The sequence below is a fragment of the Equus caballus genome, chromosome 7 (assembly GCF_041296265.1).
Source record: "Equus caballus isolate H_3958 breed thoroughbred chromosome 7, TB-T2T, whole genome shotgun sequence".
Lineage (NCBI taxonomy): Eukaryota > Metazoa > Chordata > Mammalia > Perissodactyla > Equidae > Equus > Equus caballus.
Window position 1 is genome coordinate 1,890,633 of NC_091690.1, and position 18,985 is coordinate 1,909,617.

Sequence of the window (18,985 nt, forward strand, 5' to 3'; positions counted from 1 at the left end):
AATTTTTATGAAAGCCTAGAATCTTTCGGCAAGCCATAAAAAGTAAATTTTTAAAATTCTGTTTGTAAATAAAATGACAAGTGATATGAGTTTGGACGTCCCCTTAATCTCTTGGGAGAGAATGTTTTCTAAAAGGAGCAGGCATATTAAATGCATTAGGTTTTTCACCCCCGTCTATTAAGTGTATTAAGAGTTTTCCAGTCCATCCCACATTTATATAAGCTTGTTGTTGTTTTATATCAGTTCAAACAGGAATTCAATTGCCTTAGGGATATAATACTCTTTTTAAAAAATAAAACTTTTTAAAAAATATTGTGGCAAAATCCTGAGAAACGTTACCATCTTAAGCATTTTTAAGTATGCATTTTCAGTAGAATCAGGTACGTTCATACCGTTGTGCGATACAGGGGCTTTTCATTTTCAGAATTCTCTGGGGAGACACTAAAAGCCTGATCTGACGTGAATTTCCTCGCCGTGTAAAGTGTACCCCTGAGGATTTTAATACACACGTGTCTGTCCAGTGGTTGGTCTGCGCGCAGGCTGGGGCCGCGGGGTCGCATTCCCAGAGCTAAAGGACCCAGGGCGGTGGTCGGCTGACCTCAAGCCCCAACGTCGGGGCGGGGAGGAAGGAGGGGCTTCTGGTGTCAAGGGTCACACGTCAAAACGGAGCCGGACCCCGCCTTGCCCGCGGTGACGTCACTGTTGCCTCTGTTCTTAAACAAAGGGCACACATCCACGGTGACCTCGGCCCCCTGACATCGGAGGTCACCAGGCCCTCCCGTCCTGTCCTGTCTCGGCTTCAGACTAGGGTCGCTCAGCAGGTAAACTGAGTCAGAACATCCTGGCCCAGGAGGAGGACGAGGAGGGGCCACCGCTGCGGGCAGCGGCCGGGACCCACGTGAGTCCCGGCGGCCTGTCACTCAGGCTGCGGGAGACGCGGGTCTGGGAGAACTGTCCAATCAGGGATGAGAGGGGCGTGGCCCGGGAAACAATCAGGGACGCACGAGCGTGACCCAGAGAACTGTCCACTCAGGGGTGCCAGGGGCGGGTCTCGGGAAACTGTCCAATCAGGGAGCCTTGGAGTGGGAGTGCCCGGAGCACCACCCAATCAAGACGTCAGAGTCAGGAGTACTATCTAATCAGGACGCGGGGGCCCAGAGCCCCGTCCAATCAGGCCCAGGGGCGGGCGTGCTCGTATCCGCGTGGACGTCGCTCTCGTCCCGCCGCGTCCCCGCGCGCACCTGCCCCGCGCGGCCCCAGGTGTCCCGTCCCGTCGCTGTCACCTGCCGGGGCCGCGGGGAGGACGCGCGGAGAGTCGGAGCGGGCGGAGATGGTGAGTGCGCGGGCCGGGCCGAGACGCGGAGCGGCTGGTTCGAACCGGCGGGAACCGGCCGCGGGACTGGGTCTCCCCGCGCCCCCCGGGGCCCCCCGAGTCCCCGCCCTCGGCCGCTGGGTGCGTCCCGGCGTCCCGTCCCCGCCTGCGGTGACCCAGATGCGCACAGCTGCCATCCGCCCGGGGATCTGGGACTCTCAGCCCCGGGTCGGGGCCTTGGGGGGCGGGCGGGGAGTCTGGGGAGACCGACTTGGGGGCCCTGGGCCGGGAGGGGCTCCTGAACCGTCTTCGGTCCCTAATTGACCCCCCGCCCCGGTTACGGCCTGGATGGTTAGCTGTCAGCTCCCCGGACGCTGGTTTGAGGAGAAAAGAAATGATTCCTGGCCCCCGGGTTCTCCCGGTGGAGGGAGAGAACCAGCCCGCAGGACAAGGACCGCCCACCCGGGGAGGCGGCGCCCCAGCGCCAGAGCCAAACGCACTTGAGACCCGGCGGGGACAGGAGCCGGTGGCCTTTGTTCTGGGCGCTCCAGTGAGCGATGGGCGAGGGTCCACGTGGGAGGACGGCCATTTGTCTGTTGCAGTTCAGCACCGCCCCTCCCTGGGTTTGTCCCCTCGAAAAGCTGTGTTCGCTCATTGAACCTCAGTTTTTCAGCCAATGTAAAAACAGTTAATTAATAGAGTGGGGAAACAGAAGATAAAATATTTCTAGAGGGACGAATTTCAGGAAAAATGTGTGTTACAGTCCGTTCAAGCATGCATTTTTAAATGCCTCCCATGGGGTAGTGAGTTTCTCAGGTCTATTTCTTTGATAACACATGGAATTCCAGGGTTTAGCCTTGAAAATCCTCCTGGGGAAAAGGATGTCAAAGAAATAGAGAAACTCTCCCTTTCACTGTGGCTCTAGAGAAATGAAGACGTTCCCACGAAGTGTGGCAGGTGAATTGGTGAATTATAAAGATTCACCAAGATACCAGTTATTTTCCTTGGCAGCGTGGGTACTCTGTGACAGTAGGTAATACGGTTTGCTATTATCTGTAATACACTTTGCTTTAACCCACAATAAATTGATTATTGTCCATGGAAGCGGTGGGAGTACAGGCTTCTTTCTTATTTAGACAAGAGTCTCTCGCCGTCCCGTCTATTGAACTGCCTGTCATTTCTGCCCCTGCTCTGCAGCGGCTGCCCTGTTGCGATGAAGTTTCGTCCTACACGTGGGCCTGTTGCCCGGCTTTGTTCCTGTCCGGGATCTAGTCGTCCAGTCCAGCTGTCCATCACGTCAGGATCACAGCAACAGCGCCTGTTGCTTTAAAGTCCTTGCTGTGTGATAGGCAAGCTCTCCCCGGCCCCGGTTCTTCAGAACATTCTGGCTGTTTCGGACATCTGTTCTTATTAGGAATGTAAAATTAGTATTTGTCCAGTCCGAAGAAACATACCTGGTTTGGGAATTCAGTGGAATTTTTTGAAGATCAGAGATCTCTCTTGGGAGGGTTGCTGTCTTGGTAACGCCGAGTTCTTTTTAAGAACGTGTGCTGTCTTTCCTTTGATTTCATTTTGTTACCATCCTTAGACTTTTTAATTTTTCCGTTCACTTCTTTTTATAGCCTTCATTAGAATTATTTAGTACTAATTTGGTTTTTACCATGATATGTGTTATCTTTTCAAGATGAATTTTCCCAACTTGCTGTCATTTTTAATTAGAAAGGTAATGGAATTTATTTGTATACTGCGTTTTTATCCTGGAATCTTGTTAACAATCTTATTCTGTGATTATCTTTGTGTTCTGTTGGTGTCCTACAGGTACAGTTGTTAGAGTTACGCACTAAGACGTGTGTTTTTCTTTTCCATTTCTTGTACATTTGTTTATTTTCTGGTAGTTCTGGATTGGCTCTCTAGGATAATGTGGACTAAGCGAGGTACTAGGCGTACTTCATTTGTACGCAATTGTTTTGGAGAAAACAGTGAACTTCATGCCATTTCTATGTTTTTTGTTCTTTTTTGAGCAGCCTCGTATCAGCGTTTGCTTATCAGGTTGTGCACGTTACCTTCTCGTCCCCAGTGGTGAGTCTTTTCTGTGCGTGTGTTGAGAGTTATAAAATAGTTTTAGGCAGCACTTAAGATGAGTACAGGTAAATCATATTGATTGATTTTGGAGTTTTCTATTGTATAATATAACATCAGTGCAGGAAAATGCATATGCCATATGTACACTTGACAGAAATACTAAAAAATAATCCTCTGTGAAATGAAGTTGAGCCCTAAGTGTTGAATAAGCTTTCACGCCAGACACCCCACTGGCAGTGAATCCCCACGGCAGGCCCCCTTACTCTGCAGCATGTTCAATTCTGTGAAGATATATGTGTGTGTGTGTGTATATAGTTATGCCTATATGTATATTGTTAGCTGTGTAGACATATATATATTTTTTTAAGCAATTTAGTTATCAATTTGCACTGTTGTCTCAAATGGTTATTTTCCTGTTTTCTTTTCCTCTGCCCTGCAGCCAGTCATTCCTATCTATCTATCAATATAGATAAATACGCACGCACGTGTGTAGATATGTCTGTCTCCTTCCTGATCCCCTCACTGTGACACATCTTCCTTAGGACTTATATTGGCTTCGCGTATTTATTGTTTTCCGCTGAAAGAGTTTCAGACCCACGTGTTCAGAGTTTTTGTTTTGTTCAGTCTGTAGCCCCAGTGCCTGTCATCCTAGGACCTGTGTAGCCGGAAGCTGAATAGATTTAACGAGATGGCAGAGAAAGAGGTGAGATCCTTCTGGCGAGCGGTCTCTCGTGAGACGCAGGGCTTGGCGGGGAGAAGGAGCGTGAGCATGTCAGAGTGGAGTCGGAGGTTCCTGGTGGCCACTCTCCATCGTGCCCGGCAACCGTGAGCTTATCTCATCACACTGGGGAATAAGTCACTACAGGTAACCAGCTGGAAGGTGGATGTGGAAGAAGGGCAGGTGTCAGGAGTTGGCGTGACATTACCGACTGTCTGCGTTCCTCTGCTGTGAACCAGTTTTGACGTCTGCTTTGCAGTTATCATTAGAATATTTGAGCTAATGTGTATGAAGCTCTCTGCAAAGTCTTTCTCATGTAATGGATGCTCAGTGGCACATTGTAAAAGTTAGCGTTGTACAGGGGGTTCAGCTGTGCGATGGTTTCAGGAGGTGTGCTGGGGGTCCCTGTGTTCATCGGCGGGGGCTGCTAAAGCAAAAATCCTGGAGACAGGGGGGCTTCTAAACTGCAGAAGTTTATGCCTCACCGTGCTGGAGGTTGGCGAGTCCAGGACCAGGCTGCCGGCAGATTCGGTGTCTGGTGAGGCCGCTTCCTGGTCAGTAGACGCCGTCTTCTCGCCGTGTCCTCACATGGGGGAAGGGACAGGGAGCTCTCCGGCGTCTCTGTTACAGTGACTCTAGTCCCATCACGGGGGCTCTGCCCTCATGACCTAGTGCCCTCCCACAGGCCCCAGCTCCTGATACCATCACGCTGGGGCTTAGGTGTGAACGTGAACTTTGGGGACACAACCGTCGGTCTGTAGCAGTCTCCAAGCCAACCCCCAGGTTCACGGATTCACTGGGAGGACTCCCGGGTTCCGCCTGTGGTTGCAGTCACAGCTGTGACTACTATAGTGCAAGAGTCGGGTGACGTTAGCAGAGGGGAGGGGGCCCTGGGACGAGTCCTGAGCAGACAGGAGCAGGATTCCGAGGTCCCCTCCAGTGAAATCACATGGGACGCGCTTCATTCCCCAGCAGCCAGCCGTGACAACACGTGAGAAGTGTTGTCTACCCGGGAGGCTGATGAGAGACGCGGGTACCGGGGCTGGTTGTGTGGATACCCTCTGCCTCAGCGAGCCGAGATTCCAGCCTTCTGGAAGGAAAACCGCTCTTCTGCGTAAACCAGATTATTTGCCCAGAAAGGCAGAGGGAGCCACTGCTGTCAGGGGGTGGGAGCTCCCGGAGTCCAGGTTCCCCTGCGCCAGCTGAGGCAGCTTGCCGGCAGGCCTGTCTAAGGAGAGGACCCTCAGGCCTGCTCGGTGGACCCTTTCTGCACACTCAGGCCCTGGGCCCTTGGACAGGGCACCTTCACAGCAGGTTTATTCTCAGTGGGACCCTGGGCAGTGGGGCGACACCATCCTGCGGTACTGGGATCCGTTCTGTCCTTTGGGGGTCCCGGACTTACCAGTTCAGGTAAACCCTGGTAGCCAGGGGGCTTCTCCCTCAAGCTTCTGTGTTCTCTGCTCTTTGGTTGTTTCTGTATTCTTTTTGCCTGGCCGTAGTTCATTCCCGCAGAGCACAGCCTGGGCCAGGAGCCTGCAGCTGAGCTGAGTGGCTTCCGGGGGTAAGGCCGTGTGGTGACAGGACGCACACCCGAGAAACGGAATCGCACAGGGCACTTGTGGCCCCCGAGACCCAGTTTACAGTTGTGGGGGGCCCCCCAGCAGGACAGGCGTTAGACAGCCTGGCCAACAGGGCCCCCACTGGGGCCTCCTTGGGGCCCTCTGGTCTCAAAGTTCTCTGTGCAGTCCGAGTAGTTCTGTCCCGTCCTCATGTCAGGACCGCATGAGGCAGGCAGTTGCAGTTTTGTAATCTGCGGTGCTATTCGTCCACCTCCCCGGTGTGGCCGCCATCCGGAGGCCATCTGTGTGGATAGTAACCATTCCAGAATGAGCAGCACGATTGCAGAAGGTCCCATCAGAACACCAGGCCTTCCTCATGGGCAGCTGCACGTGACCTAGACGGGCCAGCAGCACCTGGGAAGGTTCCAGAGTTTAGGGCCTCACAGAGAAGTCTGTAAATCTGCAGGGCCGGCAGGCCTCCGGGATTATGGGTTCAGTTCCTGACCATGCAATAAAGGGAGTCACACGAATTTTTTGGCTTCCCACTGCATATAAGAGTTATGCTTACACCATACTGTTGTCTGTTAAATGTGCGATAGCATTATGTCTAAAAAAACAATATATACACCTTAATTAAAAAATACTTTATTGCTGCAAAATGCTGACCATCATCTGAGTCTTCAGCGAGTTGTAATTGTTTTGCTGGTGGAGGATCTTGTATGAAATGCAGTATCTGCAAAGTGCAGTAAAGTGCAGCATGCCTGTGTCCCCTGAGTCGAGTCCTTTTGGTGGAGCTGATGCCTGCTCAGGGCGGCATGGTGCACACTGAGGCTGCAGCGGCCCCCTGGATCGTGTCGGGTTTGAGCTTGCAGTCAAGTTCAGGTAGTTAGGATCTGCGGACTCCGAATTCTGGAAAATGCTGGGGGCTTCCTCACAGCAGAAAGCTGAGACGCTGCTGTGTGCCACCTGTGGTAAGTTACCCTGCTGTCCTCTGTGCCCTTGAGTCCAGCTCTGAGGACCGCTTAGATTGCTGGGCAGCTGGCGGCCTCGAGGTCATCAGAAATAGGCTTTCCTAAGAGCTCGTGAGCCAGCTGGAAACTTCTACCTAAAATTCCAAGAGTAAATCTCTATTTAGAGCTTGCCTGTTTTTCCATTTTGTTTCCTTCTTTTTTTGAACCTCCAGTGGGTAAACTTCATAGTGAAAAATTATCAGAGGTGGAGATGTAATCTGGTTTTTTCTAAAGCTTAGAGTTTAAACTCCAGCCATGTGCCGTGGCAGAAAGCAAGGAGGTCGTGTCTCGCAGACACTGTTTCTCTGTCCCGATGGGGACGGTCCCTCTAGTATTTATCAGATTACAAGCACGTGCCATTTTGCATCAGTTTTTATGATACATGCTGGTGCAACAGCTGCAGAACAAAACCATTTTAAGTAGAAAAACCCCTTCCCCTCTTTGTTCCTCACTGCAAATTCACTCTCACTCTGGGATCCGTTTCCTAGGGCTGCCGTAACCAAGGACCACAGTGCGAGTGGCTCACAAATTCATCCTCTCACCGTTCTGGAGGCTGGGAGCGGAAATCAAGGTGTTGGCAGCGTCCCGCGCCCTCAGAGCCCTCGGGGGCTCTGGGACCCTTCCTTGTCTCTCAGCTTCGGGGAGCCCCAGGCCTTCCTGTGCTTGGGGCAGCATAATTCCAGTCTCTACCTCCCTCTTCACGTGGCCGTCTGGCCTGTGTGTCTCTGTCTCCACATGGCGTTTTCCTCCTATAAAGACACTTTTTCTCTGTACTTACTAGGGTGACCCCTCTAGCTTTTACCAAATTACAAGCATATACCAAATCCACTATGCTTTGTTAGAGCCAGATCGGCAGAGGGAAAAGGCGGCGGGGGAGAAATCTGAAGGAAACCAGGTGTATGCTTTCCGAGAGTCCCCTCCCAGGGGAGCCGCACAGGACGTCCCTGATACCAGCATCGAGTTGTGACATGTAAAATCATCTGCCAGGAGCTCATTAGAGACGCAGTGGCCAGCATTTCATTGACAGCGGATCCTGTGAGCACCCGCTGCCTCGCAGGTGCCGGGACTCCAGACTCCTAGGAGGAACGCAGGTGCGGCATTCACAGCGAGGCTGCACGTTCAGCGAGTCGCTTCAGTTAGGGCGGTGTGAAAGCTCCCGAAATCCCAGTTCCCAGAGGCCAGCCTTCCAGTGCTCATCTCTAAGGCTAAGTTAAGGCCTGCACGGTCAGCTCGTTTTCTGCCCGCTAGGTGAGGGGACTGTATTAGAGGAAACACTACAGATAACGGGACTGACAGCAGTTCAGCTGACTCGGGACGCTCCTGTCGTCCCTTTAGCAACAATAGGGTTATTCCTCTTCTGCTGCTTGTCGAATAGGTAAATGCTGGCACCAGAATTGTGCATGAGAGTATTTGCTCTGTCCCTGCTCATGGGTGTCAGTGCATTGATGGTCTTTTTAAAAGACCAGGGCTTAAGGGAGGCATGCAGATCATAAGCTTAGGGGTTGGCCTGACATGCTCACGTGCCCAACGGAGGAGGGACATGCAGCTGAGAGACGCTGAGAGGGCAGCCCCCAGGATGGTTTGTGGGGAATCACTTTTTCCTGGAGTTTGAGATGCGGAGTGTTTCCTTTGTAGGAAGGAACTGCCGAATCCTTTATGTATTTTATAATCAAGCGCAAATTCACTGTTGGATGTTCTTGTCTTCAGTTAACGCCTTAGCAAAGTTGGGCTCTTACCCTTATCCTCAAATTCAGCAAGAGTTCTCTTTGATGGCTCTGGTGGAAGGGGCCATTTTGGCATCATATAACCTCACTCTGTATGTGTGTGTGTGTGCGTGTGTGTGTGTCTGTGTGTGTGAGTGAGTGAGTGTGAGAGAGTCCTCAGAACTGGTGGGCAGCAGCACTCAGACTCAGGAGTGTGTGGAATGTATGGAGGCCTAGGTTCCCGTGTCTCTTTCCTCTTTCCTGAGCTCCAACTTCATGAAGATGCACAGAGAGGAAGAGTAGAAATTAAGCCTGTGATCACTATTACACAAATAAGGTAAAATTAATATTCTTTAAAAGAAATTTTTCATTCCACCAGTTGGACTTATTTACAGCCAGAAGTTCTTTAAGACAATATGGCTGCTTGGCCTTTGCTGCAAGTTGGGTTCCAGCAGGCTGTTGGCCTCTTGTGTTTGGTGAGAAGGAACAGTTCCAAGTCCTTCACTGTGATTTTCACTGAAAACCTCATCCAGGTGTGACCTTGTGCTTCATGTCGGGCTGAGGGATGTGGTGTGCCAGTGGAAGGAGCTGAAGTAGTTTGTGTCATAAGGGATTGACAGGTCTTAAAATGCAAATAATTGTTTCATTTGTATAGCATTTCTTTGAATCCTCCAATGTGGTCTGAGCCCTTTGGACAGAGAACAGGACTTGAAGTGGGCACAGTAAAAATGTAGAGATACAATCAGTGTGTTAGTGGTGCTGTTAAACCTTTGAGGACGTGAGTGTGGACATAGAGTAAGAGGTCTGATGACCGAGTCATGGAGTGGGTGTTGGGTGACACAGAATTGTGTTGAAACTTCCGGTGAAGTGAGTCCAGTTGCTGAGTGCTGGGAATCTCCTGCATCCTCCTGCACGTGTTGGCTGTTTCAGGACTCAGTGGTCTTTGAGGACGTGGCTGTGGACTTCACCGTGGAGGAGTGGGCTCTGCTGGATTCTGCTCAGAGAGAGCTCTACAGAGACGTGATGCTGGAAAACTTCAGAAACCTGGCCTCAGTGGGTAAGGATGACTCATTCCTTCACTTAGTCTTTTAGAGAACAAGCATAGCTTGCACATCAAGCTGTTCCAAGATTTGGAGTGTGGAAAGGGAACACATTAATTAATAGGACAGATGTGGTCACAGCCATCATAGAGCTGGAGTCTGTTTCTCCATGAGAAGAAGAATCTATGTATTAAACTTGGTTTTTCTTTCTGTAAAGAAAGCTCTCTTACTGTGACTGGTGAATGTGTTTCATTGGTTATTAGGAGGCCCATTGAGGTTTGTTTATGTAACCTTGTGAGAATTTTACTGCGTTTATTAAATTGCTTACCATTTGACCCCTCATACTTGTTTTTGATGAAGTCCTGACACAGCTAAAGTCCTCAGTGTCTTTTGGCTAGCGGGTACCTTTTTCTTGTAAGATTTGTTTTCCTTTTGCTTTCAGATGATGAAACTCAGTTTAAGGCCAATGGGTCAGTTTCTCGGCAGGATAATTATGGAAATAAAATATCCAAGGAACATAAAATAGCAAAGTTCACCAGAAATGATTCCTGGGCCTCCATCTTAGGAAAAATTTGTGAAGAACTTAGCATTGAAGATCAGCGCACAAACCAGGGGAAACACCTGAGGTGAGTTGCACTCACAAGAGAAAGCAGTATTCCAGGAGAGAATCTTAGTTTGTCCTGAAATTTAAAAAGCAAACAAACAAAAAACCCACATAAGCCTAGATCAGATTGTTTTTCACACAAAAAAAATTCTCCTTAAAATGTGACATTGAGGGGCCTGGCCCCATGGCCGAGTGGCTGGGTTTGCACTCCGCTTCAGTGGCCTGGGGTTTCACCAGTTCGGATCCTGGGCATGGACATGGCACTGCTCATCGGGCCATGCTGGGGCAGCGTCCCACTTAGTGCAGCCAGAGGCACTCACAACTAGATTATACAGCTATGTACTGGGGGGCTTTGCGGAGAAGAAGGAAAAAAAAAAACGTGACATCGATGTTGAGTGTTAGAAACAATTCAGTTGAAAACAATTAGGAAGAAAGCTCATGTTTAAGGAACATTGTTTCAGTAATGGCTGTGGTTGAGCTCCCTTCCATAATATTCAGTTCATTCCACTTTAAAACAAGTCAGATAGGGTATAAAACCTACCCATTCACTGAAACTGGTGAAAAATGTAATCCTAATACTTACTAATAAATAATAAATCATTATTAATCAAATCATTGATAACATACTTCTTGTTTTTAACAGAAATCTTGTGATGGAGAGACTCTGTGAAAGTAATGACCAGTGTGGGGAAGCATTCAGTCAGACTCCAAATCTTCATCTTTACCAGAACACTCTTGCTGGAGTAAAACGGTACGAATGTAGTGCATATGGAAAAGGCTTCGTGCATCATTCATCCCTCAGGAGTCACATCGCCATTCACACTGGACACAAACCATATCAATGTCAGGAATGTGGGCAGGCCTACAGCTGCCGTTCCCACCTCAGATCGCACGTGAGAACCCACAATGGAGAGAGACCCTATGCGTGTAAATTATGTGGAAAGACTTTTCCTCGTACTTCTTCTCTCAATCGGCATATAAGGATTCACACTGCTGAGAAAACCTATGAATGTCAGCAGTGTGGGAAAGCCTTCATTGACTTTTCAAGTCTGACTAGTCATGTGAGGACTCACACTGGAGAGAAGCCATATAAATGTAAGGAGTGTGGGAAAGCCTTCAGTTACTCCTCAACTTTTCGAAGGCACATGATAACGCACACTGGAGAGAAGCCCTATAAATGTAAGGAATGTGGTGAAGCCTTCAGTTATTCCTCCACTTTTCGAAGACACATGATTTCACACACAGGGGAGACACCACACAAATGTAAGGAGTGTGGTGAAGCCTTCAGTTATTCCTCAGCTTTTCGAAGGCACATGATAGCACACACTGGTGAGAAACCCTATGAATGTAAACAGTGTGGGAAAACCTTCATTTATCTACAGTCCTTTCGAAGACATGAAAGGATTCACACTGGAGAGAAGCCCTACGAATGCAAACAATGTGGGAAAACCTTCATCTATCCGCAGTCTTTTCGAAGACATGAAAGGACTCACGGTGGAGAGAAACCTTATGAGTGCAACCAGTGTGGGAAAGCCTTCAGCCATCCCTCATCTTTTAGGGGACATATGAGAGTGCACACTGGAGAGAAACCTTATGAGTGCAGTCAGTGTGGAAAAACTTTCAACTGGCCCATATCCTTACGGAAACATATGAGGACACACACACGAGAGAAACCCTACGAATGTAAACAGTGTGGGAAAGCCTTCAATCTGTCTGCTTGCTTTCGAGAACATGTGAGAATGCATCCTGGAGACAAATCGTATGAATGTAAGCTATGTGGGAAAGCTTTCTATTGCCACATATCCTTACAAAAACACATGAGGAGGCACACTGCAGAGAAACTCTATGAATGCAAGCAGTGCGGGAAAGCTTTCAGTTGGCCCGAACTTTTGCAGCAGCATGTAAGAACCCACTCTGCAGAGAAACCCTATGAATGTAAGGAATGTGGGAAAGTCTTCAAATGGCCGTCATCTTTACCAATACATATGAGAATGCACACTGGAGAGAAACCTTATGAATGCAAGCAATGTGGCAAAGCCTTCAGTTGTTCCTCATCCTTAAGAAGACATGTGAGGATACACACTACAGAAAAACACTACATATGTAATGTGGGGAATTCTGCAGATGAATTCATGCACAGCGCTTCGGAAAATTCACACCAGGAGAGAAATCTTATAAAAGTTATAGATATGGTATTGCCTTTATGAGTACTTGATCATTAAAATGGACCCACAGGGAGCATATTTCCAGTTCTTTTGCAAAGAAACCTTTAGGTGAAAGATAACTCTCCAAGTATTACAACTATACTACATAAACTTTGCAGGTATTATTTTTTCTTACATTTCAGTAAATAAAACTTAACTTTACAGTTTGTTGGACTTATGGGTGATTTGAAGTGTATTTTCAATATGTAAACAGTCTTAATGTCTTAGTTCTTTGAATTGTTCTTTAAGAAGAGGTTATTGGAACAATGATACTTTGGTATTGGTTGGGATTTTCTCCCTGGATATCACCCATATATATTTTCCACTTCTCATCAAGAGAGTTGTTATTTATTTTTGGCCAGAGGAGCCTTATTCCATTTTCCTTATAAGTAGTTGGCAGAAATGTGTAATTATGCAGAGTTCTTCAAAGCGTATAGTCTCATGTGAATTGTTATTTTCAACTCTTCCCCATTGCTGTTTGCCCTTGCTTGTGATTGGGAATTGAACAGTAGGCTTTTACTTAGGAGATACTTGTGATGTGACCCTGAGACAGAGTTTGAGCTAGTTCTCTTGGATCGTGTTATGTCAATATTGCTAGTGTTGGGAACTACATTTCCCAGAATCCCTTCCCTTTATGATTCCATGTTTGAATTCGCCAGTACCCTAAATTGGCATGAGGTTTTGAAGGCAGAACTGAAGAAGCCGTAACTAAGTTTTTGGAACCACATTAGCATGTGACAGATGCATAGGGGCTTCTTGGACATGAGCTTTTAGCCTATTTTTCTGATTTTCAGCCCTGCCAATCAAGCGTACCCTCAAAAGAAATGCCAAATGATTGATTTCCATTTCTCTTGGAAGCATAAGTTTCCACAAATGCCTCCATGAGCTCAGTATCTAGGATCCACTTGGGTGTCAGGCACTGACAATTTGGATTTTTCTACAAACCCTAACGTGTCCTGCAGACCACTAATTCAGACTCCCGGTCAGTGATCTCTGATGCTATGTTTCCCCTCTTCTCTAGATGTTAAGGTCTCTTACAAGGACTAATTTGTATAGTGAACACTTTGTTCTCAATACTTCTAATGGCTCTGATCCTGATTCCACCACAAAAGCTACAGTGTTGCAGCAAAACAAACCACCCCATGGACCTTTGCTGATCCACTGCATTTTGAAGTCTGCTGACCTAGGCTTTCTATGTGAGAACAAACACCTTCCTCAAATATTAGACTTTGGGAGATTTCTGTTACTCAGAGCTGAATGCCCTTTCTTGATAAGGGTATAATTATCATGTTTGATTATGTGTCAGTAAAAACTCCGTGCATTTTATTTTCAAAGAAAATCACCTGTAGACATTTCTTAGAGATATCTCATTGACCGTTTTTAAATCACTTGTATAGTATTAGTTTTCTAGGACTGCTGTAACAAAGTACCACAACTGGGTGACGTAGGACAACAGAAGTTTTTGTCTCACAAATTGCAGTCCAAAATGAAGGTATCGGCTGGACCACGCTTCCTCTGAAAGTGCGAGGGAAGGGTCTGTGCCTGCCTTCTCCTAGCTTCTGGTAGTTGGTTGGCTGGTGGCAAGCATAACTGTCATCTTCACATGACCTTCTCCCTGGGTGCATGTCTGTCCTTCATATGGCATTCTTTTTATAAGGACATCACACATACTGGGTCAGGGCCTCATCTTAACTAATTACATCTGCAACAACCCTATTTCCAAATAAGGTCACATTCTGAGGTGCTGGGGTTAGAACTTAAGTGTGACATAATTCAATCCGTAACACCAGCAAATGTTATTCTCTTTTTCATTTGCGAGAATATATTAAAGTATTCCATTGCAGTTATGGACTTCAAATCAACTGTACTTTTAGCATTATACATTCTGAATCAATATTACCTGGTGTACACAAGGTATTTTTCTGCATGTAAATTTTGTTTTATTACCTGAACATTTGTTATTAAATGGATTGCTTATTCATTGTTAATAATAAAAGCTTAAATAACGGTTTTGTCACTGCTCTCTAGCGAAAACTCACCAAGATCACGCTGGTAAGTCAAAGAAAATTTCATGTATTAAGTTAAAGCAATTTGAATGAACAAAGGACTGTGGGATGTATCAGAGTGTTTAAAAGGATATATTTTCAAATTTTGGCTTGTGTTCGGTGATTTTAGAAGGCAGAAATAATTGAGCTGAGCTAAAACTGGTCAACGCAGTTGCAGTCAGTCATATTACTGAGAGAGGGGAATGTTAATCACTTCTGTGGTTTGGAGCTGAGCTCCAGAACATAAAGGATCATCTGAGTAACATGTAGTAGAAAAGAAGTTGTTTTTGACATCCTCAAACAGGAGAAATTTTAATGTTTTATAGGAAAAGCTGGAAGCTTTTTGTTTTAATGATCCACAGAGCTCCAAACACCCATTTTACTTTTCACAGTTCTCAAATCCATCTCTGTAGACTTCCGCCAGGAAAAGGACAAAATGTAACACCTCGGTGTTTTATTTAAGAGCAGATGATACCTAGTCTTTCTCCATTTTTTGCATGCTAACATGTTTTCATAAAATGCCACAGTTTAACGTGATTTGACAGTCCTTTGTATCTCATTTTACACCCCCTCGTCATTCCCTCATCATGCAGGTGAAGATGTTAAACGCAGGGAGCACAAAGGTGCTCAAACTCACGTAGCTCATAAAGACGGGATGTCAGGTGTGAAGGCTTGATCTGTGCGTGATCTTTCCTGGGAACTGCTGGAAAGCCAGAACACTGGAAAGCAAGGGTAATTTCTGAGTTTTAGAACTACGGCATTGAATTTTACCAAAAGAGTCCTAAGGCTGAATGGCCTTCCTTTTATGGAACGTGAAAAAGACAAGAGTACAGGAAACGAACAGATCAGTGGCTAGGGCTGGGGGATTTTAGAAAAAATGGGCACCTGTGTTCTTTCCTGGGTGACGGAGTGTTCTTTATCTTGATTGTGTTGGTATAATTACGTCCTTATGGGAACTCATCGAACTACACTTAAAATAGTGGATTTTACTGCACGTATATGAAAAATAATAGAAAATCAATGAAGAAAGCTTTCATCTGCTAAGGGGAAATTCAAACTCCTGAACCTTGAATACTTCCCCGCACCATCTTGGGATGCTCAAGAAGTAAAGGACTGGGGATGAAGGACTCCTGGCCAAACACCTCTTTCGGAACCCGGCCTGAGGTTAGGAAACGCCCCCAGGGCCACGCAGACCTGGAGGGACGGGGCAGGGCTCCTAGGATCCACGTTCGAGTTTACGCCAGGGCCCTGCAGTCGGATCTTCGGGGAAGATGTGGCCTTAAACATACAGGTGCCCCCACAGTCCTGCCCAAGGAGGCTGCCTGGGGGGGCATCCTAGGCCTTGGCATCAGCATCGGGACTTCCCGGGGCCTGTCGCGAGGGCCCCCGGCTCTACAGCGGCATCCGGCCCATCCTGTGCCTTCGCGCCGGGAGACGTCCTTAGGGGTCCACGCTCTGCTGGGGGAGCACTGGGGCGGGCCGTGCCCAGCGGGCTGGGAGGTGACAGAAGCAGAGCATCAGCTCAGGCCCCCATCCCAGTCGCGCCCGCCAGTCTCAGACCTCCAGGGACGTCACAAAGGGACCTCCCGCCACCGCCTTCGTGTGGGCGCGCACGCGCACTCCCGCCCACTGGCCCTCCCTCCGCCGCCCCGCGCTGTCTCGACCGCCCGTTCTGGCCTCAGGACTTAACAGGCCCAACGCCTCACCTCAGCTCCCGCCTCCTCCCCACGGCCCATCCGGGTCCTCAGAGCCACCCCGCCGCCGCGCACGCGCACTTCTACCGACGTCTGCGCTCTGCGCGGTCTCAGCCCCGGTGGCCTGTGGGAAATGGAGATCTCCGAGGGAGACTCCGCAGACGCTCGAAGCCCCGCCCTCAGACTCCTCCCGGCATGCAACGCGCCCGGTGAGGAAACGCGCCCAGAGACGCCTGCGCTCTCGGCCTGCGGGGAAGTACGCAGGCGCACGCGGGTGGGCGGAGCCTCGGAGAAGAGGATGCGCGGGCAAAGGTAGAGGCCTGGCTATGCGGCTCTTTCCTCAGCTTCCTGTCCTCCCCTGGGTCCTGCAGGAGCCGTCTCTGTGGCCCGGGCTCCCGAGGCGTCCACCCTCGGGTCTCCGTGAGGACTTTGGGGCCGCCGAGGCGGACGGAGCGGGGTCTGCGGGCACGTGGGGCCAGCAGAGCGGCGGGCTGCCGAGGGGACCGCAGGGCAGGACACGGTGGCTGCCAGCCGATGAGATGACGTCGTGGCTGCCCTCACTGAGCTTTCAATCGGAAAAGCAAAGTGACAAAGGATCAAAGTCGTGATGAGTGCGTTTCTGGAAGAATCCTAAAGCAGCGTGGGGGGCTGGAGTATCTTAACCCCAGCCGCGTCGGGCCCCTGACGCTGCTTCCTCGGGATCCCGTCTGTGGTTCTTCTGGAGAGAGGGTGTTTGTACCGTGCAGCTTCGGGAAGTGTGAGGTCCCTTTTCCAGGAGGAGAGAGAGAAGTACACAGCGCATTTGATGTCGTTAGCTGTAAGTAGATAGAGCGAGCTGTGGGTGGCGCGCGGAGGTTTGCAGAGGGCCTGGGCTGTGTCTCTGGGAATGTATTAGTTTCTCTCGAGACATCATCTTTGCCAATGTGTCTGAATTGTGTGTCTGTGTCCACCTATATGTCCCAGTGAGTAAGTTTGTGTGATTTTGTATGTCTGGGAGAGTTCAGGTGTCTGGTGGTTCCTGTATCCTGGCAGGAGTGTCTGATTGTCCGTGTGTCTCACTGAGTGGCTGTAGTGTTTGTCTGTCTCTCTGGGTTTGCCCCTGGGTGCGTACTGAGACCCGTTTAAACACACAATAAGCCCAGACGGATTTACAAATGGCTTATATTTAACTTTTAAGAGGCAAATAGTTATTGTAATATTAAATTCTAACAAAATATATAAAAAGAGACGGCTTCGCAGTCATTTTCAGTAGGTTTTCATGAGCCCCAACATTTCACAGAGGGCGTAGTCCTACATTAACAGCATGGCACACGCTGGCAGTAATGTGGACCTCTCTGTAGAATTTCTCACGTCTAATTTTTTCCCAAATATATTGACTTTTACTCTAGTTTTCTAACACCAACAGTGGTTCCATCAGATAAACTCTTGAATGATAATTGTCATCTGATGAGATATTTTAGATTGTGATAATTGTCGTTAAAGTAATAGAACAGATGACACCAAGATGACTCTCCAAAGTGTACATAAGGTAATGTGGTTGACCCAGTGCCATGTTGTTAGTTCTAGAACGCCAAAGAGAGACTGCTCCACGGCAAGAGTATAAACACAATTTACATTTCAGTTTGAATTCATTCAATCTTTGAAAAATTAGTTTAATTTTGTATCATTATTTCAGTAACATTTTGTTTCCAAATACTTCAAATTCACCTAATCTTGTTTGCATAGCATAAGGAAATGCAAGCACCCACTAAGCATTCCTGCGTGAAGATTTTCTTGATCCTTTGTTAGTCTAAATTTTCTTCCTTCTCGGACCTACCATTTCTACTTAATAATAATGGCATGCTTTGTCTGACATTAACTTGTTAATTGTGTAAATTTTGTAATTTGTTGGAATTGTGTAAAAAACTGTATTAGTCAGACTTTGCTTATATGTTTATTTTCACGCTCACGGGTCTAGCTGTTGGCCTGGGTAGGTTGCTACAAGGGGCGGGTCTTCAAGTCCATTCTGGTCGCCGACTGGCTCTCATCCAAGCATGTCCATCCTGGGGCTGAAGCTGAATGGAGAGCAGTCACCTTAGGAAGGTTCCTCATGATGGATCACTTGAGGAATAGAGGAAAGCCAAATGCACAAACACATTGCAGGGGTTCTCCCATCACATTTGCCCACATAGCATTGACTTAAGCAAGTCACGTGGCTCAAAATGAAAGGGGAGAAGAATTGCAATCTTGCTACCATGAGGACATCGCTAGACTGTTTCACAGGGATGAAAAATTGGAATCGATAATGCAATCTACCGCACCATCTGAATATCCTGTTAGGGAAGAGACTGCATTACACGGCATATTATAGAGAACATAAGATTTCTTTCATAAGTAGGTCTCCATCGTTTAAGTATTTTATTTTGGGAAAATTAAAACTTTGTAAAAGTGGAGAGAATGGTTTAAGAAAATCTCATATACCCATTACCTGCCTTGCCTTCCATCAGTTTTCTTCTCTGTCACACCCATGTCCCTCTGGATAGTTTTGAAGCAGTTTTTCGCATACCATTTCATCCTTGAATATTTTGGAATGTATCTATTTGCTTAACATAACCATAAAATGCCACTGTCATACCTAACAATGAACAGTTATTCCTCAATATACTCAAATAGATAGGCATTGGCCAATTTCCCTAATTTTACATAATTTTAAAACTTTTGCCGTTAGATTTTTGTTTTGGGATCCAATAAGATCCACACATTTCAATTTATCTCATTTACATTTACTTTAATCTATAGTTACATTATCATATATTTTCCTTTGTAATGTAACTGTTGAACGAATCCCAAAGGTATTTTGATAGGATGGATTTTCTAATTGCATCTCCATGCTGTGATTTAGCATCTTCTTTTGTTCCCTATATTTGCAGGAGAGGTGTGACCATAGCCACCTCTGATATTTTGATAAGAATAATTCAGAGACTGTTTGTATACTTCCAGCAAGAGGCACAAAGAATCTTTAGGTGTTATATACT

The 18,985-nt window shown here is 47.5% G+C and overlaps 2 protein-coding genes and 1 long non-coding RNA gene across 4 annotated transcripts in view; 2 read left to right on the forward strand and 1 right to left on the reverse strand.

The window, feature by feature from the left end:
• Positions 1-1,165: 1,165 nt before the first annotated feature.
• ZNF555 (zinc finger protein 555) lies at positions 1,166-14,239 on the forward strand. Of its 2 annotated transcripts, none has more exons than XM_023644382.2 (4): positions 1,166-1,333; positions 9,315-9,441; positions 9,867-10,050; positions 10,672-14,239. In XM_023644382.2, the coding sequence occupies exons 1-4, from the start codon at positions 1,331-1,333 to the stop codon at positions 12,233-12,235; spliced, it is 1,878 nt and encodes a 625-aa protein (XP_023500150.2). In that variant the 5' UTR covers positions 1,166-1,330; the 3' UTR covers positions 12,236-14,239. The 2 variants fall into 2 exon arrangements, with proteins under 2 accessions (XP_023500150.2, XP_005611514.3); XM_005611457.4 differs by lacking the exon at positions 1,166-1,333 and adding an exon at positions 7,233-7,252.
• Positions 14,240-14,716: 477 nt separating this feature from the next.
• LOC106783345 (uncharacterized) lies at positions 14,717-15,852 on the reverse strand. Its single transcript, XR_001381082.3, has 2 exons — positions 15,472-15,852; positions 14,717-14,996 (listed from the first exon to the last, which is right to left on the reverse strand). It is a non-coding gene; the product is annotated as an uncharacterized lncRNA (long non-coding RNA).
• A 389-nt stretch (positions 15,853-16,241) lies between these two features.
• The window catches only part of ZNF556 (zinc finger protein 556), a 28,910-nt gene continuing 26,166 nt past the window's right edge, over positions 16,242-18,985 (forward strand). Inside the window, exon 1 of the mRNA XM_070272443.1 lies at positions 16,242-16,788. Within this exon, the coding sequence (XP_070128544.1) occupies positions 16,777-16,788 (12 nt within the window). The 5' untranslated portion in view covers positions 16,242-16,776. The remainder of the gene's footprint in view (positions 16,789-18,985) is intronic.

Bases quoted from the DNA above. Each gene is read 5' to 3' on its own strand.
- ZNF555 (XM_023644382.2), top strand. The intron at 9,442-9,866 runs GTAAGGATGACT...TTTTGCTTTCAG, and splicing joins CAGAAACCTGGCCTCAGTGG to ATGATGAAACTCAGTTTAAG. The intron at 10,051-10,671 runs GTGAGTTGCACT...TGTTTTTAACAG, and splicing joins AACCAGGGGAAACACCTGAG to AAATCTTGTGATGGAGAGAC.